General features: G+C 42.6%; 1 protein-coding gene across 2 annotated transcripts; it reads left to right on the top strand.

Annotated features, from left to right (window-relative positions):
• Positions 1 to 937: 937 nt before the first annotated feature.
• Positions 938 to 27,507, top strand: cdc42ep4b (CDC42 effector protein (Rho GTPase binding) 4b). 2 transcript variants are annotated; one of them, XM_061707701.1, is made up of 2 exons: positions 938 to 1,142; positions 22,757 to 27,507. In XM_061707701.1, exon 2 carries the CDS (start codon positions 22,949 to 22,951, stop codon positions 23,942 to 23,944), a length of 996 nt encoding a protein of 331 aa, XP_061563685.1. In that variant the 5' UTR covers positions 938 to 1,142; positions 22,757 to 22,948; the 3' UTR covers positions 23,945 to 27,507. The 2 variants fall into 2 exon arrangements, with proteins under 2 accessions (XP_061563685.1, XP_061563686.1); XM_061707702.1 differs by lacking the exon at positions 938 to 1,142 and adding an exon at positions 11,010 to 11,080.
• The last annotated feature ends 450 nt before the right edge of the window (positions 27,508 to 27,957 follow it).

Below are 27,957 nucleotides of genomic sequence, written 5' to 3' on the forward strand. Positions count from 1 at the left end.
AGATTTAAAAAAAGTAAGTGAAAAAATAAATAAGTAAAATGTAAATACAGTATTTATCTTTTAAAAAAACACTACTCGTATATATCAGTGGATGTTATACTTTGTTTGGTGCCAATTAGTTTAAGGGATTTAATGTACTCTTTAAACTCAAGTAAGAAACCTTTAAAGTGGGGTGGAGTTTTGGAGTATTTACATTTGTGTATGTGAAATGTGCCATACAGAATGAACAGGTTTATAATAAATGTGACCTTTTATTATAAACTTGTGATAAAAAAATTTTCGGTTAAAAAATTAACTGAAAAACAATATAGTAACAAAATAACATATGTGAACCATTTTTCAGATTTTTTCAGTTATTTTATTGTCTGAAAAATGGTTCAAATGTTATTTTATTGTCTGAAAAATGGTTCAAATATGTTATTTTGTTATTTGAATTTTTTTTTTTGTTTTGTTGGTGAGAAAATATGTTTCTCTATTTTTCTTATTTTTGTGAGGGGGGATATATATTGTTTTTCGGCACTACCTTGTTCTCTATGGCTGATATAACATGAATTACTCCTATGTGGGATCAATAAAGTTCTTATTTTTGCCATCTGAGAAAATGTAATATATTATATTTGGTGCCTAACTGTTTCCCAAGTATATTAGTGCGTGTGTGAATGAATAAATGAGACGTAAAACGTAAATTTCTTTGTAGAAAGGCGCTTTATGAAAATAAGTCCATTTACTTGTATTAGTTTACAGCGCAGTCTTGCCACATCCAATATGGCGGCGACGTTGACGTATTGCAGCAGCTCCATGGGAGGCGGAGGAGACATGGATATGCCGCCTTTAAAGCGCCGCCGGGGGGCGGGGCTCTGTGTGGAAGAGGCGGGGCTCTGTGGGACGGGGGCGGGGCTCTGGGGGAGGGGGCGGGGCTCTGCGGGGCGGGGGGATCTTTGTGCGCCACACAGATGCGAACCAGCGCCGGGACAACCAGGACGGACAGGACGGACAGGACCGTCCCGCTGCTGCTGATCCTCTCCCTCACACTCACTTCTACTTCTACAACTCCCGGCTCGCACTTGGGTCCCTCGTTTACGTCCAAGTTGAGCGGAATACAGCCTGGAACTTCGCCCCGGGACTCGGACCAGCAGAGAGAGGTAACGTTACTCCGCGGGTCGGTAGTTTCTGGTTCCTTCAGTCCGTCCAGCAGGACCAGGACCAGGACCGGGACCAGGTCCAGGACCAGGACCAGGACCAGGTCCAGGACCAGCATCTGTCTCTGGTCACCGTGTTGTGAGCAGCTTTCAGACTTGTATCGGTCCGAGCAGCAGCTGGGGTGAAGTGAGGCCAGTGAGGGGGTAAATCTGCATCTCATTTGAATGTCAAATGTGCTGCTGGACCGTCAGCATCTGTTGGAGTGAGAGGATCCTGAATGATCCGTCCATCCCCCTCCGTCCCGGGGACAATCTGACAACCACTCCTGAACTTCAGGGAAACTTCTTTGTTCTGGACCCTCATCTGGTGAAAACTACACTGAACTGTAGAAAAACTACTTTCTAGAGGGATATATTTCCATCCTGGCCTTCAGTTTGAATCTTGAAGTTTCCCAGTATTATTCCAACTTTCCAACATCTCCATGTGTAAAAGTGTTGTCTTGCTGACCTGATTAGATTCACAGATACAGGGTTCCTACGGGGGCTGGAAATCCTTGAATAGTGCTTGAATTTCAATGTTGTGTTTTCAAGGCCTGAAAAGTGCTTGCATTTTAGTTTAAGTGCTGGAAATTATAACTCTGTGTCTTTCACCAAGTTGGGATCAGACTGTATAGTTTAATTATTACAAGGAGAAATAAAACCAGTAAGATGAAACATAACTACCGGTAGATGTTTACAGCACAATGCAATGTACATAATTGTGATAAAAAGCAGAAAAAATAATTATGAGTTCATATATTCCTGTAGATATTTGACCCCAGCGATAAGGTGCTTGAAGATTTTGAAAATGACCCTTGAAAGTGCTTGAAAAGTGCTTGAATTTGACCTTGAAAAATGTGTAGGAACCCTGTATCTTTCTTTGAGACAAACCACTTCTACAACAAACACGTGAAAATGATTACTAAGAAGATTTAAAAGCAGTTAAAGTGACCTACTTTACATTTTGGATCCATATTTGGTAACATATGGAGCAGCATAATACACTATATCTCAATTATTCAGCTCCCAAATGCCTTACAGTTGAAAGTAGGTCACGGTTTGAAATTGGAGTCTCAGATAACTCTTTTCAGTGACGGGGCAGAATGTGATTTAGTCGGAGCCGGGGCAGACGAAGGACCCAGCATCAGTTATTTTCAGTTATGCAACATTAATACCCTGCAATGAGATCACTCTTCAAATCTCTGGGAATTCACCAAAAGCTCAAAATGCCCTCTTTTACGTCAACTCCGTCCCAGGGATTTCTCCCACGCCCTGGATCACTCATGACTTTCCCTGTTTATAATTTTGGGCCTGCCCCTCGTGGGCCCCATGCCCGCTGAGCTGGATAGTTTACGCCGGCGTGGGTGTGTGTGTACCTGCTCGGGCTCATCCATCCTGCTCTAATTGAAAGCAGGAAAGTGTGTGCTTGACTTTAACGGCGCTGACCATAAAGTCTGCAGGTCTGTTTTATAACCCCCTGTTTCATTATTCCCCACTCATCCCCTGTATTCAGCCTCTCATTCTTGTTAAACAGTCGCTTCAGACAATAGTAGGACACATTGACTAATGGACTTTGCATTGGTGTTGTCTTTGCACAAGCGCTGCCCTCTGACCCGTCCTGCACACAAACATAGACAAACACGCCCTGGCAACGGCCTTCAAGTTGGTCACTATTAGTCATATGCTTTCATGAATCATTTACTCCCTCACTGACGCTACCGTATTTAAAAGAAACTGGAAAATAACTGCTTTAATATACACTCTGAAGTTGTAACTTATATTTAGACGAAATTGGAGCTCTCTCTCCGTTCTCCATCCTTCCAACAATCCTGGCTTTTCCTGCATCTTTCACTGCTGCTTTACTGAACACACTCCGGAGGTTTCAGCTCCACCGTAGATGGCTTCTGTGGAGCTGCCAGGCAGATATCACTCCAAGATCTGTCGCGTCACAGCGGAGTGTGTGCGTGTGTGTGTGTGTGTGAGATCTCTGACTGTGCTTTTTTCCGCGGCGGAGGCTATGGAGTTTGCTCTGGAGGATAGTGCTGCTGCGTCGCCAGGACGCTGGCCACCTTCCCAACTCTGACTGTGTCCAAGTCATTAGTTTTATATTGGAAGGAGGCTGTGAAGCTGTGGGGGTTGGGGAAAGACAGACTTGTAAAGTCATGATAAACTCAATAGTTTTTCATAAAGTTAGTAAAATGTCTGGCCAGATAATCCTGGTTTCAAACTCTGACTTGTTTTTGGAATCCTTGATAACTATATAGTGATGTCACTTATGCACAGGGCCATTTACTTGCTTTATGCAGGAATGACTATAAATGGTTAACTCCAGGTGTGACCACTTGAATATCATTGCATATTCTTGTTGTTGCTGCCTCAGGAAATGCCTATGTAAATAGTTTGGCAGCTTTAGTTTCAGCTCAGTAGGAAACCAGCAGGTAATGATAGGAGGCTGTCTCGTCATTTGATCCTCTGTGGGACTTTGTTGCTGGTGTGTGCTAAAATAAAAATGTTTTATGATTAACCACTTACATATTTTTGAGGATGGCATGATGCTTTTTTTGGTCACGACTAAAATGAATAATAATATTTGAGCAAAACTGCAGAGCTCTGAAACTCGATGAGCCTTCCAGTTTTTGCTAAGCACTTATCACTTAGTAAGTGATTTTTTTTCTTTCTTTCTTCTCCTTCTGCTTCTTCTTTCAGGAAAACAGTGAGGATTATGTTTTCATAATCATACTTCCTCAGGAGAGTTGTTTTGTCTTAAGACAATTACAGGATTCCCCCCGCCTTCAAAGAAAGCAGGCCGGTGTGTGGACTTCTGAGAGAGCTCAAGCTGAGGATGTTTGAGTTGATCTTTAAACAGGATTCACATCAGTGACCTTAGGCTTTTTACATTTTATGTTAAAAAAAAAAAAGAAGCATGACCTCTTAATGTAAAACAGGAAGTTCCTGCCTTCAGTTGGACCAGTGGTTCCCTAAATCTGTAGCTTGCAGTCTGCTATAACAAAAGATGTTTCCACTTGTATACCCGCCACACTCATTACATGTGGTTACGCACAACAATGTTTTATAGTGTGGGTTTTTAGCATAGTTAAAACCATCTTATTGCGGTGGATCTTAAAATTAGGCAAAAAAGCCCCAGACGAACAATGACCGATAACTTAATAATGGCACAATGGAAAAAAGTTATCTAAATGTAGAACCAAAAAGTAAAATATCTGTCTGGTTTCTGCTTCCATAGATGTAAAGCACGAGTTCCAGCCAGGTGCTGCTAATCACCAGCCCTGGATGAGAGCAGGTTGGTGTTCTCCACCATTCAAGGCACCAACACATAAGCCAGCGTTTACACCGTTCTGGAAATGGTTTTTAAATAATTTGCAAACAATTTGGAGTTGAGTTTTGTGCAGTCTGAAAAGTTATTTCCAGCATTCACAGTTGTTTCCAGGAGTGTGCTGTGCCTGCAGGTTCATCCCAAGGTCATGGGTGCGTAGGGTCTGAGCCGGCTCTGATGTCTACGCCAGCACCATTAGAAGAAGTCTGAACAAGTTCTGTTTGTTTGGAGGTTACCAGGAAAGAAAAGCTTCTTTTCTACTGGTGTAAGGGGAGTTGTTTGGTTTCTGCACTGAACATTAAGACCAAACACAGCGTTTCATAAGGAATGTCTGACCCACTGTCAAGCACAGCAGTGAAGTGGTCATGATTTGGGGTTTGACTGCAGCCACAATAAAAGCCCAAACCGTCACCCTGCACTCGCCCAGTCCACCACGAACTCCCCCGGAGCAGAATATTCTAGATGTAACAAGCTTGGTTGAAATGTGATCATGCAGCAGGATAATAGCCTGAAATACACCCACAACTGCATCTCAAAATAATGAATAAATAAAAGATTTGAGGCTGAGGAATAGTCTGCTCAAAGCCGCAACCTCAGTCCAATTAAAATGCTAGGGTAGGACCTTAAGAGACACGAGCGTAGCAGAATGTCCAGAGAGCCCAGTGGGCTGAAAAAATGTAAAGAAGATGCAATTATATGAAAAAGTGATAACAGACATATGGGGAATGACTTCTTGAGGTTATTGTTTCTAAAAGGGATTGAATTAGGGGGTGGGGGGGTACTCAGTATTGCCCACGCATTTCCTTTCTTTTGCTTTAATGTTTGTTAAATAAATAACAGTTTTTTGTCAGAGGTTTAATTTGCCCAGTAATTTAGATCCACAATGAATATAGGATTAAAATGGGGGATTATGACGAATGTGGGTAATAAGATGTATTTTTTTATATGACCACATAGCTCTAAGATAGGGTTGTTTTGAAGGCTTAAAGCTGAAATCATCATATCTACTAGGAAATAGCAAAGACTCCTGCATGAACACGGTTTACATGTACAAACTAGAAGGGACTTTTATGTTGTTTAAGAGAAACCTGAGCTGGTTCTGGCCCAGGGATGTTTCACCCTCCTCTGACACATTATAACTGTAATTTATAGCTGTTCTAAGGCACGGGGGTGACATTTTGTTCTTTTTTTCTGTTACAACCCCTATTCCTGACACTTGATCGCTTACATCTGTGTCTGTTTTGGTTTTGATCAGTGTAGCATCACCACGGTGGGGGAAAAACAACCCGTTCAACTGGAATTAGCTTCCTGTAAGGCGTAACAGCACAAACCTCAACCATTTCTAAAAAGCTGTGTATTTCAAACTATCACATTGTGTAAGACAAAGACTTACACAACACATTCTTACATCACCTGTTATTGTTTGGGTTCCCCGCCGGCTCTGTTTGGTGTTGTTAAACCAGTCTGGATGATTACCAGAGCTGAGACGCAGGCGGTTCCAGTTGGGCTGTACGTGGCCGGGTTGGGGGGGTTGATCTCACGTTAGTTCTATGTAAAGTTCCACAGAACAACAGCATCAGTCATCAGGTGGCACACCTGCCGGCCTCGCATCCCTCCTTATTGTACCGTCTCATCGTAGAAATGTATTCTGCACCACGTCATGTCTTTGCATGGCTTTGACTTTCTAATGCCTGGTGGCACGGTAGCGCCAGCGGCTCTGAGCGGAGGAGAGATGTCAGTAAAGTGATGTCTCACTCTCTTTAGATGGTGTATGCTGTTTAACTTGGTTGTAATAGAAGAAGAGGTCACTGGTGGTGTACGGCTGACGGCTCCAGTGCAGGCCGCGGCCGTTTTCACAGTCCAGTGAGCTCTCATTGTTTCCTGGCTCTCTGTGGACACAGAAGCAGATGGTTCTTCCCTCAAGCTCGCCGGACAGACAAAGGAAGACTGTTGGCATAGCTGTGGTCACCTCTAAGCCCAATAGATGACAAATTCATGGTGGCAAACTGGCTCAGGAGATGGGGACAGTCACATGAACTATTGTATCGGGGCTGTGTGATGTTCCTGTGAGCGTCGCTGGTTTCCTTGTGAGTAAAGGCTCACTCATCTTCCTGCCTGAGCTCCCGGAGGACGACTAGGTCAGAAATCCTGTACGCCAATGAACTACAGTCAACTCACAATACCTTGAAAGATAAGGATCGAAAGCCTTTGTGCTTTTGTATTAGGTGAAGGTGAATCACTGATGGTAGAGGGTGTCACCCTCATCTCCACGTGTGTGTGTGTGTGTGTGTGTGTGTGTGTGTGTGTGTGTGTGTGTGTGTGTGTGTGTGTGTGTGTGTGTGTGTGTGTGTGTGTGTGTGTGTGTGTGTGTGTGTGTGTGTGTGTGTGTGTGTGTGTGTGTGTGTGTGTGTGTGTGTGTGTGTGTGTGTGTGTGTGCATTTATCTGATATTGTTTTCACATAATTGCATGCGGTTAGGGTGTGCCAGAAAGATTTGGTTGTTCTTTCTCTCCTCTTGTATTTTCTGGTGGCTTCTCTGTTTGTTCCGAAATGACAGAAAGAGTGTCCGTAACTCAAAAACAAACTATGTGACTTTTGGGACCAAAGGCCAAATCTCCCTGATAACCTGTAAACCCAAGCGTGGCCGGTGGAACAGGAGCCGTTGGTGGACTTTAAACATGTTTGTCTACACACACACTTCACAGATACAGTATGTCATGTGTACCTCCATGATTAACCCATTCAATAGTTCTAAAACCTTAAAACAGTGATCCTTCCTACTACAACCTTTTCAATTTTCAGAGAAACGTGAAATAAAAACTACTAGAAAGTTAAAACCTTCTGCTTTTATTACAAATGTCTGACTCTGCCTTCTTGTACGTCAATATGTTTTTAAATCACTGTAGTTAATGTTTTTAGAGAATGTTAACACAGCGTCTGCTTTGCTCCAGCCGTGAAAGATAAAAGCACACATGTCACATCAGGTCCCAGTGAGTTAAAACTTAAAGCTCTCTGCTCCCAGGAAATGAAGGTTGTCGCTGGGTTGCTAAATCGTTGCATCACGTCAAACGTTTTCCTGAAAGCTGAGTGGAACAGAAATGAATCACTGGGAGATGGAGCTAATAATACTTCAAAGACATGCCTGACATAATCAGGTGGTGATTTGGAAAAAAAGCTCCCTGGATTTTAATCTTCTCTCCTCTGGCCAACAGATTTACAGGTTTCGGAGAAGCCTTTCATTAACTCTTATATTAAAAACATTCCTTAAACTTAAATTCTTAATGATCATAACTTTTGTCGATGTCAGTGAGAGTGATGAATCAATTTTATTGATGAATTCAAATTGATAGTTTATAGCAATGTATCCACCTTCGCCCACGGGCCAAAGCCGCTAGCTCATTGGGCGCTTGCCCCGACGGCGGCTGGGACATCACATGGCGCCATTGTAGGATAATAATGGGTTATTATGGGAAAATCATCCAAACGACATGGTTATTTAATTTATGTGATAAGATAAAAGTGGTGACTATAAAACGGTTGTCTTCTGCATTTTGCCCCCCCCCCCTGGCCCGGGCCTGTTGCAGGGCCGGCCTCTACTTGTTGGCGTCTGCTCCGTCCCACGCCGCCATAAAAGGCCTGACTTCAAATTGAATCTCGGTTTTTATTGGACGAGACGTGCTCACAGCAACCAGCGCCGACATCATGGCCGTTAGTAAATCAAGGAAGGACGCAATTATGCTAACAGTGTGCTTTATGAATGCAGGAACTGTGCTCAAGCGGCAGTCTGGTGGGACTTGCAGCTTGTCAGCTCTTGTGAATTGCTTTCATCAAGTTGAAGTGGCTGTGTTTAAGAGCTTGTGTGTTCTCTTTTTGTCTGCCAGTGTTCTGTAGGCGGCCGCCATTGTCATTAAAGTTAACACCATGGGGGTTTATTAACTCATTTTGGTAGCCGAGGCTCTCTGCCTGCTACTTTAGCTGCCTGTCTGACTTTCAGCAGGGAGGCTGCTGGTGTAAAAATAAATAAATAGATAAATAAAAACACCATGAGGTGTTGAGAAGCTGACGTGTTGCAGAAAACTGCTTTACCAGAGTTTGTGTACATTTGTGAGGACATACAGCATGTCTCTTGTTCGCTGTGCTACATTTTAAATAATTGATTTAGCCTATTTTGTTTCCACAAGGTTTTATTTTAAGCAGCTTGTTAAAATGTCTGTCCTTAGAATAATACAAGCCATCGTGGCCACCAAATGAAACTCATTAACCACAGTACAAAACAAGCCAGCACTGACTTTGGCATGCTTGCCTCAGCAAAGTATTATGTATTCCCTCTCGGCATTTTATAGAACAATCCAGCGTAGAAATTCTGCTTTGTTTCATTGTGGAGCAGCCATTGGACGGCTTATTCAACCACTTGGCAAAAGATCCTGACCCCTGGTACCAGGGGTGAATGCTGTCCGTTTGTCAGGGGCTGATGGGGAGGATTTTGATGATTATTCAAGTACTCTCATGTGCAAACACACAAGCACACTCACACTGAGCCGAGTACAATCCCTCCACTGTTGGCGTAATGAGGGTTAGGATATATTTCATGCAGTACATGGTGAAAGAACGTCTGTCAGGGCGCTGGCGGGAGTGTTTGGATCCTGCGGGAAACTTTCAACAGACCGTTTATGGATGTTTCTCTTCACTGGCTCTATCTATGCTACCCCCCCCCCCCCCCCCCAAAAATCCCAACAGATGTATTATTGACCCAAATACGAAAGGTTGTGCCCCCTATAACTTTTCAAGTAATGCTACTTGGAGAGAGTGCCTCCCTGCCCCCACCCCATCAGCACAAACATGTTGTGGGAAAAAGGCTTATTCTGTCACCGTGAAACTTGGTTCTATATCTGGTTGGTTGTTGTAATCTCTGTCCCCTTGGTGGCTGAAGTGCAGCCTGCCAGCCCACCCAGCGCTTTGTCCAGCCATGCAGGAGTAACCGTTTTATAAAAGGCCAGGCCCGAATGGAAACGCAGCGAATTGCTGGTTGTCCTCCGCCGTGGGGTACCAGGATTTGGAAAGATTAAAAAGCAATATCGCTCTGCGTAAGTCACATGTAGGGCAAGGTGTGAACAGGTGGTGGCTGGAAGTCGTGCTGCACAAAAAAAGAAGAAAGAAAACAAATTTTGGATGGTACATTTTGGAGTTACCTGGAGGGTTAGCCGGTGGGGCTCTCGAAGGCTGCTTTGCTCATGGATGGATGGCAGTGTGGCGTTGGCCGGCCAAAGCTCCTGACACAAAGTGCAGAGGCTCAGGCATGCTGGTTTTATTTGCTCACATTGAAAACAAGGTTGTTAATCTTTCCTGTGTGTTTTTTGGTCTGGGCTTTGGAAGCTAATCCACAGCACACTCACACATCTGCACACAGAGAGCCTGTAGTGTTTGGGCAACAGTCGTGTGGATTTTGGTATATTTTTATTGCTCAGTTGTTTGGAATCCCGAAGCCGTCTTAGATTATTCAAGGTTCAGAGGAGCACCAAACACTCAGTTTGTTGAAGATTGCATCCGTTCTCACAGAGATCATAGCTAGTAATGGAATTATATCTGCGTGAAATATGTACAAACTATGTTTGTTTCCATATGAGTGCTGAGGCAGTTTCTTCTGAAGATATTTTTGCCATTTGTCATGTAGGGTTTGCCTAAAGTAGACATGCAGATAAACAGGGAGGACTGGTTTGCTGTGTTGTAAGCAGATACGAGCGGACACTAACACAGGTAAGCGCAGTACGGAGGATCACATCAGAAACCAGTCACCTGTCATCATGTTTGAGGCTATCGGATTTGAGATTTTAGCCTGATTCACTGTTCAGATGCTTACAGGTGTGTTCAGCCAAGCAAGGCTGAGTTCTTGTGCTTCATAGCCTTTAGTCATCTATTATCTATGTGGTGGGATTTGCTTGCTCGGAAACTCCGAGGGACATGGAAAGGCGAATAAAAATCACAGTGAAGTCAGATGTTGCTAACAAGCTCACGCCAAGGCCACGGCTACGCGATGCGAGTCCAAGTAAGATTAATACTTATATGGTACAGTCTCCCACTGCCTTCAGTTTTGAAATATTTAGTATATATTTAATCTTTTGTATGCATTCTATTTTGTGAGGTAAAATCATAGCTAATTTGAAATTGTAGCCTGAACACTAATACCATTTTCTGGCTAATGAATGACAGAGTTGCGTCGTTAGCCTTGGTTGTACTGGGGAAAAACTACCAAGATGTGTTCTTTGTTAACCATTTGAGCATAAAAACACCTTCCTCATATTGTCTTTACTCTTTAGGCACGTTTCCATTCGTGGTAGATTTTTCGGGCCCGGGCCTTTTGTGCGTGTCTCCATTAGCAGTAACGGCCCATCAGGAACATCACAGGGTGAAACACGGCCCTGAACGGACCAGAAACATTTTGCTTAGAGTACATTTGATGGAGTTGGAGATTACATGAAAAAGCGATTGCTGGACCGATGAGTTGGTTCAGGTCTTGTTGCAATATTACACCAATATAAAGGTCCGACGGGGGATTTCTTTTCATCTCAATCGTATGTTTTCTTAATTATTTATTTTCTTAAATGCAAGTACCATTGTTTGTGTGTTTCTTCTCTTTACATTGCGAACAGCAAAAAATCCAAATGTTTTCAGTCAAAGGTTCTTGTGTGGTGCTACATTGAGATGAATCACTAAATCTCTTGGGATCCTGAGAAAAATACGAGATTTTGTACGCATTTCATGTTTCCTTACGTTATACTTTGATTTATCCTTATTTAACATACTGTAATATTGTGTGGGCAAGTACCTTTCCATCTTATTTGCAGAAAATATTATTGCTGCGCAAACGTTTTGTTAGATTAGCAACTTTTTCCAAAGCTGATGTTTCAAGTGCGCCTCTCTTCTTTAAATTGCAATTATTGACTATCGATAACATCAACATTCTTCAAATCTGTACATTTGTCTTTAGAGTGAATCATAAGAGATGGTTTTAGATACTATTTTGTTAATAACTCTCAAGTTCATAGTTATTCAACCAGACAGGTTAAGAAAGTTAATATCCATTGTATAAAACATCCCGTGGTCAGTTTTCTATTACATACCATGCAGTTATCATGTGGAACAATTATGTACATTTAATTGATTTATCTTTGTCACGGTCCATGTACAAACAGAAACTTAAGAATGCTCTGCTCTCTAAATCATTTGATTTAATAGGATTTAATTTGATTTTCACTTTTTCCTTTACAGGAAATGTTCAGTTTGTGCATTTAATATGTAATTGTGTGGTTTTCATATAGGCTTCTAACCACTCCTCACACATATTTCTTGTTGTTGTTGTTGTTTTTTTTTTGGTTTTTTTTACATTTTCCTTTCCTTTTCTTCTGTTTTTTTTTTCCTCATCCTTGTATTTGTGTGAAACAAAATAAATAAATAAAAAAAAAGTAAAACATAAATGAAGACACAGGGTCTGAAGGGGCCGAGGAGACGGTGGGCACCTATGCCCCCTCCCCAGCCCCGGTAGCCGCTGTGTCAGCATCACAATGGCCACGGTCACATTATGTTTTTTAATTGGGAATTAATTATTCCGAATTAAATAATTCCTAATTAAACTATTTTCCTTCGAGTTTACATGGAAATACTAATTCTGAATTGAAGTTTACATGGAAAACACGTTTGATCGGCTTTATCCAATTCTGCTTAAGGTCTGGGGGTTTGGAAGGTTCTGATTGGATAGGGGGGGCGGACATCTTTACGTATTTGCATACTTTTTGGATTTGTTTTGATTTTATTTTTGAAGCAGCAGCACGACGATATCATGTGGATGATTTTCTTTCGTGTGCTGAGGAGGAGGGAGGCAGTAGACCGTGCTTTGGTACGACCAGCGTTAACTGCGTGCTGCCATCTTGAAACTTTGTTTGGAAAACCAGCCCAGCGCAGAATATAAGCGTCATGGAGACAGACGGGCAAGGGAACCGCGCAGGAAGACCGGAATTAATTTAAAGAGGAATGAGTGTATATATCAGGGGTGCTCATACTTTTTCAGCATGAGAGCTACTTATAAAATGATCAAGTCAAAATGATCTACCACCTACCACAAAAAATGCAAAACATATATTTATTTATAAATATATTGAGGATTCTTTATATCGCATGAGCCAATATTGCACAACACAACACAATTAACTATGTTCACTCAAAAAACTAAGGATCTTACCAAGAAATGTTCTTATTTTCTAACCTAAAAATGCCATTATACCTGATAACACACATAACTTAAAAGGTTAGGTGTTTTTCCCACGTGTTTCAATTGAACTTTCATTTGTGTCAAGCAAATTTGAAGTTCTAGTTAAGTTTTAAGTTAGAGTTTTGGCAGTGTTCAAAATAAAATGATGAGCCCTGCTGTATTGGAGCACATTAGACACCAGTGCTGCTTGTTTTATCCAAGAATGACTACGGACCTAAAATTGAAAACTACCCAGTTAGCTTTATTAAGTTTTTATTTTTCTGACAAAATTTTTTCTGACTACCTTTTCTTTTAGTTAAAACTGTAGCGGGAACAGATGTTTATATACCGGGTAAAGGCTGATTTATGGTTCCGCGTTACAACAACGCAGAATGGTGCGCGTCGCTGCATACCCTACGCCGTAGGCTACGGCGTAGCCGTGGAGAGACTGCACGTCAGCGCAGGAGCGGCGTAGACTCTGCATCGATTTAACGTGGAACAATAATTTTGGCTTTAGAGGGGGAACATAGGAGAACGGACCAGAAGAATATAGCGTGGATTAAAAATAAAAGTTAAGCACTGAACTATACGTCTCTCCCGTCTGGGCCATTGCAGACTGCCTGAGCATGGCATGTTACTAAAACCAAACATACCCGCCGCCTCTTTCTTCCTCCTTTAACGTGCGCAGCGCATGGATGTATGGCGCAGCGTCAGCGTGGATGTCTGCTGTTGCTGCTTCCGCCTGCCTGCACCCCCCCCCCCCTCTGGTCATCCCGCTGCTGCTTCCACATGACTGTTGTGTGCTGCTGACGCACCCCTGCCCACCTCCGGTCATCCTGCTGCTGCTTCCACCTGCCTGCTGTGTGCTGCTGACGTTCCTGACTCCCCCAGTCTGGCCTTCAGCAGGAGGGTCCCCCCTTATGCGCCTGGGCCTGCTCAAGGTTTCTTCCCTCCTAAAGGGGAGTTTTTCCTTGCCACTGTTTGGCTTAAGGTTTTTCTCCCACTATGGGAGCTTTTACCTGCCATTGTTTATATAATAATTGCTCGGGGGTTTATGTTTATGTTCATGTTCTGGATCTCTGGAAAGCGTCTAGAGACAACATCTGTTGTATTAGACGCTATATAAATAAAATTGAATTGAATTGAATTGTGTCGCATTAAATGTAGTCCGGGCGTAATACGAGGATTTGAGCTGGTGAAATTAAACAACAAAAAAAAAGAAATTAAACGATTCCTCGAGGCAGAGAAAATCCCTCTATCATTTTTTGTAATCGAATTACTCGAATTATTCGAGGAATCGTTTCAGCCCTAGAAAAAAACCAAAGGCTGAAAACTGGCCGTAACTCGCTGACAAGCTGGCTAGTTAGTTAGCACTTAGCGCAGTTGTTTGCTCATGCGCAGCGACCTATGACCTCAGACAAAATTCAGATGTAATTTGATTGGCTGCCCTGTATATCAATCAAAAGACGGTTGACATCAATTTTTTTAATGTCACGCGATCTACCAATAATACCTTTGCGATCGACTGGTAGATCGCGATCAACGTATTGAGCACCCCTGGTATATATGATCGCGGAATTATCCTATTTGGATTTAAAATCGGAATAAACGAGCCACTTACTTCAGAATTACGTTTAATTCGGAATGGCCATTTTCATTCGGAATTAGGTGTTTACATGGGCTGCGTCCGAAATTGCATACTTCCACCCTAATGTGTATGCAAAATGAGTGTGCGAGATTTTTTAGTGCGTCCGAAACATTAGAACGTACTCAATAGTATCTACTATCCATACTCATTCTGGAGACATTTATTAGTGTGGATTGATGGACAGTAGCTAAGCAGAAACTTCCCACAATGCAATGCAGCGGTGTTTGGTTGCTAAGTGATACGTATATGTCATAAGTATAATATTAAGTATAATAATATTATTATATAATATTAATATTCGTATTTAATAATATTATATAATGTCATATTGTTTCGGCCAGAATAAACGGGAAAGAGCAGAGCGGTGCTGCTACTGCTGCTGTTACCATGGTAACAACTCCCCCCCCTCCCAACGGCAGGAAGTGCCGTGTGCGCTCTTAATAGTACGTCTGAATTAATGCACACTACTGATATTTACTCAAAAGCGAATTTAAGTATACTTTTTAGTATATACTTTTTAGTATGGCATTTCGGACGCACCGATGATAATTTTTTATTATTTTAAATCGGATTTAATTTTACTTCTGAATTAAAGAGGCATTAAACTTCCTATGTAAACGCACTGAATGTCAAGGCACACAAGAACCATTGACTGAAAAAATAACACTGCTTACCAATGCGCCCACCGTTTTTGGTGTTGGCAAACAGCATAAAAGGACATGAAGGAGAAACTAGTAAACATGGAAGGGACCGAGATGTTTCTTGCATTTTTGTTTGCTTTATTTTTTTTGGTAGCATTTGGGATTAAAATAATCAAACTTGAAGAGGATTTCCAGAGGGGCTGAGAGTGTTGAGTTGTGTAATGTGATTTTTGTACATGTGGAAGGGCTGAACACAATTTCCTGCTTGGAGAATGCACAATCACCAGAGCCCCCACCGCAGTTGTTTCTTTAGGCCCATCAGAGCACCTCTCCTGCTACAGGAGAATCTTTTAACCCCTCAAAGGTTCCTGAAGGCTTCTTTTGCTTGACCGAAACGCACCTTTTGGTATGTTCTAGGTCAGTGAGGGTGCAGCGTGGAGCTCAAGGAGCATTAATGGGAGGCTTGTCCTGTGAGATCAGGTTGGGAACTGGGCAGTTTTCATGTACAGTTGAACATTTGGATCTTGTTAATTTTCTTTCAAACCTGTCTTGAAAAGTTTTTTTGTGGTGCTAAACATGGTACGGCAGGGGTGTCGGTGCCGTGAGGGGCCTGGTCTGCAACAATGATGTCATTGGTGCTTTGTGTCGAAGAGAAGCTCCTTCAGATGGATCCCAGGGCCCCATGATTGACTGCTAAATATTGCTTCTAATGAGATTAATCAGATTTTTATTATCATTTTTCACTTTCCATGCCATTGGTTTGAACCTTGTGGTTCATAAAACTCAGTTAAATTATACCTTTTGATTTAATTATTTATGTTATTGTATATATTTTTTTTTTCAAACAGAGTATTGTCATTGGAATGCTTTTGACCTTCTCACCCATGCACACATGCACACACCCACACATGCACAGACCCACGCCCTCCTCCTCCGTGGGAATCCGCAGGGTGCTGCACGAAGTGAGAGCAAATTAAATTAACTGATGTTCTTTGTCAAAGTTACAAACTCAGTATTGTCATGCGCCCCCTTTAAGCTAATGGATTAGGCGTAGCAGAGACGGCGTTGGCTAACTGCTGTGTTCATTTGCGTAACAAAGTAAATCACGATGGAAATGAGCAAAGGCGTGAACTGCAGCAGTTCAAGGTTGAACTGATTGCTCTTATTATTGTTACGTACGAGCCCGAACCAGAAAATGTTAACTGCAAGTTATAATTTCCCTCTTTTATTATTAATATGATTAATATGTTTTGTTAAATTGAAATTGAGGAAAATCCAAAGTCTAGTATTCCGGATTATAAACCAAGAATGTTTTGTTTTATTTGCTTCTATCTTTTGTAATATTTGTGAATCTAAGTCTATGTTGCAGTGCTTAACAAAGGTTGGCAAAGTATTACTTTGCCTGTGTGGTTGAGTCTGTTATTGGCAAATGGTGACTCTTAACAGTGTGGTGTTTGAGGGTGCTTTGACTGTAGACAAAGTTCACCATGATGATGCAGTCACTGGCGACCATGCTGTGTTTTTCCCAAGAGAAAATAAAATCTCTTGGGCCGTCCGATTAGTTTGACTGAATCTGTAGTTTTAACTTACATGGGATCGTCTTAATCCAACAGAAATTGACCCGCGCCGATCCTCTGTCACATTGGCACATCCAGATAATCCAGTTGTAAATCAAACTGCTTCTCAAAAGGTTGAACTGGACTGAAACTGGTGATGGTGAGACTGCAATGTTCCTGTCCTGGGCTTTGACCCAACAGGAACAAAAGAAGCTTTTACAAAGAAGGAAACACTAAAGTGTAGACAGAGCTATACATCTGTCCAGTTCAATGTTCACCATGGATCAAGACATTTATCTGTTGTCCACAATATATAGTTTTTTTTGCCTGGTCCAGTCTGTGGACTTTTTGTTTTTTAATTCTTTAGATATCAAGATGTTCCCTGTGGTTGGGATCCCAGAGCCGTTGTGTAATTATCCTTCCCCTGACTCACTCTAGCTTTTGAATCGAGGCTTCCACTTTGTAAATAAGTAATCGATTTTCCCCTCTTTTCTTTTTTTTCTGTTCCCATCTCATTTTCAAACATTTAAAGGCAGCTAAAGACGAGCACAGTGAGTGTATGTCTTTGGCAGGGCCGAGCTGAGAGTCTGTGATACGTGGGATTACGAGTGTGAGAGTGAACGCTGATAAGTTTGCTGGTTGTGTGATGTCATTCTGGCCGCATCAGTCTGCTGGCGACATACGAAGCCCTTAATCATTCATGGCTCTGTCACCACTTGGAGTCACATGGCACCGTGAGTGCTCGGTTACATAAAGGCTTTGTCCCCAGCTGGCACCATCGCCAAGGCAACATTTCTCATATAAGACAAACTGGATGATATTATCAGATCTTTGTAAAGCAGGGGTCTTCAACCTTAAGCCTGGCTTAGAATAACTTTTGAATGTGTTTAATTCTGCTTCTATCACCTTATTAACCAATTCCTGACTGGGTTATTAGCTTCACGTGTTTACGGTTGATGAAACTTTGGCCTCGTCAGACGTGGAAGGAATAGCGTTGGGCCGAGCTGGAACGTTACAATCTCCAGCTTTAGGCTTCGTTATTGTCAATCATTTATCCATCAGGTCTAACTAGCGTTAAATATGAAATAGCCAAGTCAATTTCACAATGAATTTTCTTTTCTTAAACAGCTAACTAGCTCGTTTTTACGCTCTAAAGTTGACATTAGTCACATGACTCACGTCAGGGGAATCATTTATGTAGACTAAATGGTTATTGTCAAAAGTAGATTATTATATATATATATATATATATATATATATATATATATATATATATATATATATATATTATTGTTTTATTTTTTTAACTCACAAATTATTTTGGTTAAAATGGCCTTTATTTCTTTTGAAGTTGGAGGACCCCCTGCAGTACCTCCGTGGCCCCCCTAGGGGTGGCAGACCCCTGGTTGAACACCCCTGTTGTAAAGTGATAAATTCTAACATAAACATGTTCTGCCCGATGTTAGACCGGCGACATGTCCTAGGGTGTTTCCCCGCTGCTTAAACAGGATGTAGCAGGTATGGAAAATGGATGGCTGGATAGATACAGATACCCAGTGAAGTTTTAGTGCTGTTGCTTCCGCATCGGTATCTTTGCAGTCATCTGTGAACACAGAGCCGGAGTTTGACTGCAGGCATGACTAAAGGTCACAGGTCAAACTGGAACCACTGAACTAATGCCGAACTGTGACAGCGTTTAGATGTCTAGACTGCGTTTAGTGAAAAGTAAATGAAATGAAACGCAAAATAAACATTAGAGGCACAAGGACCGAAAAACTAGCAGCAGTCCCGTGTTGTTGTTATTGACCTCTGTTTACTTTGGCAATCTTCCACTCAGAGATTCTTTTAGTTTACTAAGTTAATTTGAGTTACTCAGTTGTATTGTATAATTGTTTGGACAGAATAATCAATGTATCCTAATTTAATATGTCGCTTTTGTGATCGAAAATGTGGCCACATGAGGAAAAAAAGTATGAATATTAGGAATCATTGAGCAGTGAAAGGAACATCATATAATGGGAATATTGTTTAATTTATAGGCCATCCCTCTAGTTTGTGCAACTAACCATGAAACAAAGACAATCTGAGACCAAATACATCTTAGAAAATCCAAATAACTTTTTTCTGCAATGTGGCAAAACCAAAAAAGTTAAGGACTAAACTTTTTCAAGCCTGGCACTTGAATCTCTGATGAGCATGAGCTGTCTCCTTCTGTTTAAAGTTTTAATTCTTAAGTCATGTTTGATATATTATGAAACGCTTGTGCTGAGGCCTGTAAATAATTCTCCTATCAGACAGACTGTAAAGGCCGTTCAGCTTCACAGGGACTCAAACTGCCTCCCCAGCGCATGCAAGAGTGGGTTGCTGTATTTAACATCAGTCAACTGCTGAGAAGACGTGTTTATAAAATAATGTGCGTCTTAGTTTCTAAATTAAGTGGCTAATTTAAGAAGATATTTGTCATTTTGACAGCCTGTGTCCATGTTAATGCGACTTTGTTTTAAAATGAGAAACTTGGGCTTCAGTTATGCATCACTTACTCATTTATACCACTCTGGTACGTTTGCCCCTCCAAAACAGTTTGGTGTGGGTGGGAGAAAAATCAAATCAAAGTTTATTTAGACGGGACAATGCATATTAATGAACACTAATCAGTGTAAATACACCAGATTTTAGCAGAAATGCTGGTTTCCTCCCGCAGTCCCCACAGAAAACATGACAACAATTCAGTCAAACAATACAATCAAACAAGGGAACAAACATCAAACATACATCGTAGCAAAATAGATTTAACAGCATTTAAAAGCAGTATGGATTGTATCTAAAGTGACTTGAGCAAAAAATGCATATTACAATAATGAAATACCAGCGATGGTAATATTATGGTACTGAGAATATCGAAGTTGTGTGACGTACAAAGTGTGTGTTGCATTGCACATTACCCTAGTACGTACAAATTAAAACAGATAAAGAACATTAAGACAAACTACACCAGTTTAAGCCTGGTTGTGATTACAGTGTTGTTCCTCCAATAGCCTTGATTTAAAATGTTTGGTGAAAGAGCTCAGAGTGGGAAGTTCACGTATCGTGCTTGGTGTTGCATTCCAAAAAAAAATAAAAATGTCAACCCTTCAGGAAGATGACATAGTTGCATGAAATCACTTCATGGTTTATTCTTCTGGAAGAACAACCCATCAACCCTCATCCACGCATTCACTGTTCACAAGTGCACAGTAATTACTTTAGTATATGTAATGGTTAGAAAAAACATCATAATGTCAAGTAAATTAACTTTTTGTCACTTGTTTTCATGCTCCTAATGTGCACTTGAACAATACCGAACACTTTGGCTCTTTCTGGAATGTTGCTTTGTAACAGTATCGCGGCCCTGACATGGACACTGGTGGCCCGTCTTTTATGGGCCGTTGAAAAGCTAAAGCTGGCTATGACAGGACTGGGGCCAGGCTATGCTTCATCTTTTGTCAAGGCCACAATGATGGGATCTTAACGATCCTGGGGGTTTTTCAAACCACTCCTCGTCAAGCATCAAGCGGTGGCCGTAGGTGGGACACTTCCAACCCCAGGTGTGAGCTTTGCACCTTTTCTGATATTTGAGAAGCGAGTGACATCTTTTCTGCAGAGTTTGAATGTCTTCCTGGGATATGGCGCATCAAAAGCATTCCTTTTCAGCTATGGCACAGTGGAGGTTGTCTTATTCCTCCGCATGTGGCCACCGGGCAGGGATAAAGCAAATAAGCTGATCTCTCTTTGTAGGGGATGAAATCTTTCTCTTTCCCTCTCCAGCCGGCTTAGAGACAGGAAGTCCAATTGGTGGCCAGCACCCTGCTCTGATGTTGCCATAGAGAAATACAAAACTCTGGACAGCGGGGAGGAACATTGGTTGATGACTTGTCTTTGGTGGTCAGTCACACATTCAGCAACCATTTATGCTGCAGTAACTAATTGGCTACTGCACAATGCGTTTAGAAATGAAGGCTTTATCCCAGCGGCGGGTCGTATTTCATCAATTTAACCACAACCACAACGCTCTAAGGTAATATTTGTTTGCTGTAACATGCACTTCATCTGCCCCCCCACATCTGAGTGCAAAAGACGAAGAAATCATTCAAACTATTTATTAATCAGACAAAGAATGATACAATATACACTTGCAGCTCAACACTTACACGACTTAAAACACAAATCCAACAGAAAGCATGAGGATGCAGCTTTCTGCAGAAAACTGGCACTAGAGACCAGTTCCTGCATACGACCAGCAAAAGCCTCCTGTCACCTGAACACTCTGGGGAAATCAGTACCAAAATGCCATTTTAAAACAAAATTGTTCCGCATACACACTAGCTTTTCAGCTAAGTGTTGCAGAAGATCTCTATCCACATTACGTCACCACAAACAGAATCCCACGTCCGTCCATGCTCGCTGGGCACGCATGAGTTCATGACGGCGGTTGCAGTTTTCTTAGACACAGACTTTGACAGTATAGCAGTTTATACCAAAAACAACCTAGTCAGCGGGGCTTGTTGCTGCATCTCCACACTGTTTACACGGCATTCAAGGCCTGTCTGTGCGTCATCTTCCACTGAGGTCATGTAATAGTATAGTGAGTCAGTTTTGTGCTTTAAAACAAAAATGTCAAGTTGGAAGTAGTGATGTGTTTTGTGAGGACAGTGTTTCTTTCCTATGAGCACCAGAACGACAGAGGAAGCCAGAATGAAGTGGTTGAAAATGGAAGATGAAACCAGAGCAATGGATAGAGTTCTGTCCTTTTGGGATGATCTATCATTTAAGAGAAAGGAGGGTAAAACCAGAACAACACTGACTTTGTATCATCCATCAAACCCCTTCCTTTTCCCTGTCGCATTAGAGTTGCTTTCCAGTTGAATGAGTTCTTGTCAGAAATGCAAATCATTCCCTGGGTGACGTTTCTTTGGAATATTGTTGAGCCAAGCTCCCGTTCATTCATGGGGAAGATACGCAAGCAAGCTCCGAGTGTGGGCTTCATGAAAACTCTGTGAATGATGGTATCACTGTCTGGCTAAAACAATTGAAGCCCCTGTTAATTTCTCAAACACAAGGAGCCGCTGGACTCTCGCTTGCACACGAGTGGGTGTTTAAACCCCTTCTCCACTCCTCCCTCCCTCCCTCTCTCTTTTTTTTTTCTATTAAAGCTTGTGTTTCAAGGCTTGACTTAGTTTGGTCTTTTAATGTCAAAGATGATCAGAGAAAATCAAGGAATAAACCGACATGTCAGAAAACCTCCTTTTTAAGAGAAAATTTTAATTCGTCACTTGGCCATTCACCACAGCTGGTAGACGCGGGAAAAGGGTCCTGCTCATGAATCTGTTCCGAGTGAAACGCAAATTAAAAGAGACAAACAAAATATGTTGCTGGCGCTCAAATGTCATCTTAAAGGCCAAAGACCAAACAGACAAAGCGAGAGGAATTACACAAGGCTGGCGGGGGGAAATATTTTATCTCTCTGTGATAGGAGGGTGACAACAGAAGTAGTTGATCTGGACTTACTGGGTTGTGCTGTAAGTCAAACCATACTGAAGGAATACTGCTCCACTTTCATTTTTTTCTTTCTTTTTCCCTTTTATTCTTGCCAGCTTAAACGGCTCTGCTTCCCAGTATCCAATGTCTTTCTGGTTACATAACAGTCAGGGGCCTAATTGGGAACTAAAGCACGGCAGCAACAGAAGGCACTGCAGGGGACGCAGGATGGAAAGAACTCAAAATGTGTTGGACGAACCCTCACATGAACGAGAACTTCTTTTAACGTTGCAGACTTGAATGGTGGTCCTTTTGTTGGATTGAAATACGGTGATGGTGCTATGAACTTTGTACCATAAAGCCCCTTTCACTAATGTATAACAACCTCTCCGACTTTAGCCTGTAAAAGCTTTTGCTATTTTAGAACCTCTCAAGTATATCCTTAGCAGTAAAAGTTTCCACTGTTACTAGAGATCAGTAGAGGGGGAATCATGTGATAAAGAGTGATGAGAAATGAATAGACAAGGCTCTTTGGATCAGGATGGTGTGTTATTGTTGAAGGAATGTTTCCATATTGTTTGATAAGTTGTGAAGCAGTGTTTGATTTTGGTTTTAACACTCTCTATTGTCCTTCCTCCTTTCAGGCTGATTCATTCTCAAGATGAATCCTGGGCCCAAGGACTGGAATGGCTTCGGAAATTAAACAACTGGAATTATACTTTTTCCCATAAAAACTCACACAACTGCCAAAGATCTTTGGAAGGAACTCTCATCAGCATTTAAAAAGCCTACTTTGATTTGTATCTGTGGATCGGGATTAAGACCCTCCTGCCATCATGCCTATTCTCAAGCAGCTGGTGAACAACTCCAACCAGTCCAAGCGGAGGTCTCGGGCCGACCTCACGGTGGAGATGATCAGCGCTCCGCTGGGCGACTTCCGCCACACCATGCACGTCGGCCGAGGGGGCGACGCCTTTGGGGACACTTCCTTTCTGAGCACGCGATCGGGAGAACCCCCAAGGGAACCGGACACAAAACAGGGCTCACCGGGTCCCAAACCAGGCCTGCTTTCCCGCACCTTCAGGAGCAGCAAGCGGTCTCACTCGGTAAACCGAGCGGACAAGTACGACTACAACACAACGGCGCCTTCGGCCGGCTCCTCTCAGTTTGTGAAAAACGCCATATCCATGCCTTATCTAAACGACGAGAGTTCTGATCGAGGCTGCCAACTCCCGAAGAGCGTCTCCTCCAGCCCCATGAAGACGCTGGCGGAGACCGGCGGCCGGCCGTTAAACGGAGCAGCCGCAATGGCCACTCTGGATGTGGAGTTTGACGAACGGAACTTTGGCGAACTCACAGATTTGCCTCCATCCATGCCTAAAGGAGGCGGGATGAAGCACGCAGAGTCCATAATGTCCTTCCACATTGACTTGGGGCCCTCCATGCTCGGGGACATTCTGAGCGTGATGGAAAAGAAAGGCTGGGAGGAGGACGACCTCGGCTTCGAGGAAGGCAAGAGCAGCGAGGGCCACGCCTCCCCCTCGCACATTCCCCACATCGACGACGACGATGCCGAGGAACGGGCTCCGGCTAGGCCGCCTCGCACCATGTACCAGCACCAGGCCCTGGTGGACCCCTACACCCCGGAGCTCCGCTCCAGGAACAACCACCACAACACGGACAGCTGCTCCGTGTCCAGCTCGGGCTCGGATAAACCCCAGTACCACCTGCACGACGGAGACACGGACAGTGCCAAGTACAGCTCACCGCGCGGGGAAGAAGACAGAGATTTCACCTTCATGGATGACGATGACGATGAGATCAGAGTGTAGACGGAGCAGAGAACACAAACAGTCTTACGGGGGAAATAAAAGAAAACCAGATCTTGGGGCAAATGCCAATCTGGAGAATCAGGAGAGCGGGTTGCAGTCAGGGCCACGGGAGGTGTCCACTTATTATAGATAAGTTTAATACTAGAACTCTTTGATCCACATCATGAATAAACTCTTTCAAACCTTTATCACTGTGCTGTAGAAAGGAGTCGTGAGCTCTGAACGAGACTAGCTCTAAAGTAGCTTGCTTGAAATGTTTGGGTTGGTTGATGCAATCTTTGCAGCATTACAACTCTGAGCACATTATTTTTTGGTTATTTCACAAGTTTGGAATAATATTGACTTCCACGATGAAACTCTTTCCAGAAGAAGAAGAAGAAGAAGTCAGCACTTGTTTTTAAGAAGAAGTGAAAGGTGACCGTGAGGTTGGATCATGTGAAGTGTTGTCAGGTTCTGAGGAATGTTGGGAAATGGAACTTGGGACTAAACCCAAGTGGTGGGGAATGATTGTGGAGCCGGTGGCACTGTTTTCTGCATAGACACTAAACAGATTTATGTTTTTGAATCCATGTCTGAGTTGAAGGGTGATTTATGCTAATTTTACATTATTGTATGTACATACAGTATCCGGACGTTGGTCTGTAGTCACCTATTATATCTGAGTTGGGTATTTCATTATTTTTGCCACTCTTTCGAGAAGATCTGTATGCTTAAAATTCACATTCAGCTATGGTATTTATTGATTTGTTGTCAAAAGGGACAGTTTTAATGTGAACTGTGAGGTCTTAAAAGATTAGATTGGGATATATTCTGATATGTCATCTCAAAAACTGATTTAACGGTACTACAGAGAAATTCCTCTTCTCTGCAGAGAAGTTCGGCACATAAGTTCTCAGTTTAGGAAGACATTAAAATTGTGTAATTTGCATCACTCCTGCTGAAAACTGTGAATTATGGAGGTCTTTGTATGCATTTCCTGCCTTGTGTGTTTTCTTTCAAACATGACAAAAGTTTTGTCTGAGACCAGAAATGTGTTCTGAACCTGTCCTTCCTCATTATTTGATGTTAGCAAGTGGTGGACGGATGTTTTGAAGGGGGTCGCAACGGTTAAAACGATTTTCACTGCCAGGATACAGTGAGATGAGGCAAAGCGTGCCCAGGCTGGTGTTGAAGGACAGGGAAAGGATGCAGAAACATGTGCAAGTGTTATTAGAGCACAGCTGCTTAGTAGAGTACTGAGAACGAGGTGCATATTCACCTCCTCCGTGCACCTGAGATCAGGTAGTAGTAACAGATGATTAAATCAACAGAACGTGTGGCCTTTCCCAGTCTTTTCATTAAATGTGTTAGATTACTGGCCCCCAGCCAGCTGGAACTGCAACATTAACAGACTGCTGGGCTTTTTCTCTCTCTCTCTCTCTGGCTTTTATGTGTTTAGTCTGCTTTAAACTACAAGCTTAATCACTAGCTTACTTTTCAGTTATAAATTCAAGAGAGGATGACTTGTCTTTGATGAGAGAACCTGTTGCTACATTTTGCCAATGGGAGCTTTTTGAATTCCCCCCCGTGGCTCGGATCCAGGATGGGTACACAGAACCGGGATGCTGTGCCATTTGGAATCAAGTTTTGTCTTGTCTTGAAACAAAGACCTGGCTTCAAGAAGTTAAGCTACGTGAAGGAAAGTGCCAAGTATGCGTTTAAAGTAACAGAGCCGGGCTGGTGTTTTTAGGGCTGATGCAGAGACAGAGTTTTAGCAAGAAACTTTATAAATACCGTATATATTCTAGGAGTTGTACTGAAAAGGGAAAGCGATGGGTTCTTTTTCACACGGTTGCTCAGGTGTAACGAGTAGTCTGATGATACGCTTAGGTCCGTCTGTATCTCATGAAGCAGAGGACTCACAGTTTGCTTCACTGGCCAAAACAACGTGACACCATTTTCCAATCATCTCCAATAAGAGCAGGGTTTCCATTAGTGGGGGGTCCACATGAGTTTTACTGGGTCTCGTCCACCAGCTTGTCTTCATTATCTTGAACTACACAACGAGGATTTTCAGGAAGCTCTACAAGCCTCAGACTTAGGTCGGATACTTCAGCACAAACATTCATCAAAACACATGGATGTGACGGACAAACAGATCTTTATTGCTCAGAGGGGAGTGTTGCTTTGTTGTTGTACTGTAGTTCTGATAAACACGTGTCGTCTCTCGTAGCGTTACGGTGAGTCACATGGAAACAATCACTGACCGGTTGAAAACATAATCAGCTTATTAGTCGCCCACCAAGATGCTACCGGTCCTAGTAGAAAACAGAAATACTGCAACCAGTATTTCTTCTTTAATGTTCATCTCATCTTTTTAGTTTGTCTTCTACTTTTATTAGTGGTGGGCGAACAACAAAAGTGGTGCGCTGCTGCCACCCAGTGGCCTGGAGAGTTAATGTGCCCAGCCAGTGGATCCTACCTGGTCCTGGACCAGTGGGTGCAGACGTGTCCCGTTCCACTCCCAGCCTGGTGGGTCGTACCCCGGACCCCCCGCTAGTGGAAACCCGTCTCATGTGTGTTGTTTTGGGCTGTTTTGTGTTTCCCAGGTTACTTTTTACTGATGCATGTGCAGCAGGATGATGCATCTGAAGAGGCCACCAGCATGTTCACCAGACTCTGAACAGAACTATTGGGATTGATTGTTAACTATTGGGATTGATTGTTATGGATTATGTTTGTTTCTTACTTCTGTGCAGATGTTTTTTACTTCAAGTCAAACCTCTTTCATATTTTAATGTATATGGGCCAAATTTCTGCCAAATGTCTTCTCGTGAACGGTTGTGGAAGATCTTTGGATTGTTGGGGTACATTTAGCTCCTCATCTTAGTCCCTAAGAAAGTCTTTTTTTTTTAGAAAATAAAATAAGAAAAAGACAACCCTTTAACACTCCTGTTACTGAGGATTTAACCGAGCGATGGAAATGTAATTGGTGCCCTGAACAATTCCAGTGAACAATCTTCCTCGGGGGTGAGTTTGTTACTGTGAAACACGGAGGAGCGGCGGCGGCTCTGGGACGGAGCGACACATTAGTGATTCAGAGGTCTAGCGTATGTGAATCTGAAAGGTTTGGGGTTAAAATTTGAAGTAATTACCGAAATATGAAAATGTGTCTTAAATTGCGCTGAAATACGTCCTCGTAAATGTCCTGGCATTTGTCGTGTCTCTCTCTGTGGGAAACTCCTAAGTAGGCCAAAACAAACTGTGCTAAAGAATTTGAAAGCACTGCCTGCCCAAGGTCTGCTTAAAAGTTTTCCATTCCCTGACAGCAAATGCTGGGTGAGTTGCAAAGAGAAGATAAGGACTGCGAAGAAATGACTGGCTCAGTGTTCGGCTGTAGAATGCTTTCTCCCTTTCTTTCTTTTTTTTTCTATTCAGTGGCTGTAGTGTTATGCCAAGTATGTACCGTTTTCTCTTCCATTTTCTTGTTTTACAGTATATTAATATATTTACCGCCTTCACTTTCCTTTCTTTTGAAATAACTGCTATATTTTTCAATAAAAGACAAAGCTGGTAATCTGTAACTGCAGCTGAGCGGGTTCTTCTTTTCGTACGTGGGAGTCTTTCCCCGCAGGCCGCCTCATTTTGCAAACCTCTGTTTGCAAGTCTTGTTCTGGTTCTCCCCCCAGAATGGGCCGAACGCTGATGGAAATCTGACCTTGAAGTCGCCCCAGAAACATTTAGTGAAGGAGCCGCCGAAAGAGCTCCGGCCACACTCGGAGTTTACCCGACGCCCAGTCGGAGTGGACGACTATGCACCAGCGAGGCTGGAAAGCAAGATAAAACCTTCCCCGGTACGTTTGTGCAGGACTCGGGCCGGACCCTGCAGTCTGACGTTGATGTGAACAAGAGCTAGAACTAGAGCGCGGTAATAAAACATAAAGATCCTCAACACGCACAGACGGAACCTGGGATTCAGAACCGTCTGTAAAACCTGCTATTAACTGTAGGCAATAAAAAGTACGTTGTTTATC

This window comes from Cololabis saira, chromosome 19, assembly GCF_033807715.1.
Source record: "Cololabis saira isolate AMF1-May2022 chromosome 19, fColSai1.1, whole genome shotgun sequence".
NCBI classification, from domain to species: domain Eukaryota; kingdom Metazoa; phylum Chordata; class Actinopteri; order Beloniformes; family Belonidae; genus Cololabis; species Cololabis saira.

Bases quoted from the DNA above. Each gene is read 5' to 3' on its own strand.
- cdc42ep4b (XM_061707701.1), top strand. From the start codon at position 22,949: ATGCCTATTCTCAAGCAGCTGGTGAACAACTCCAACCAGTCCAAGCGG.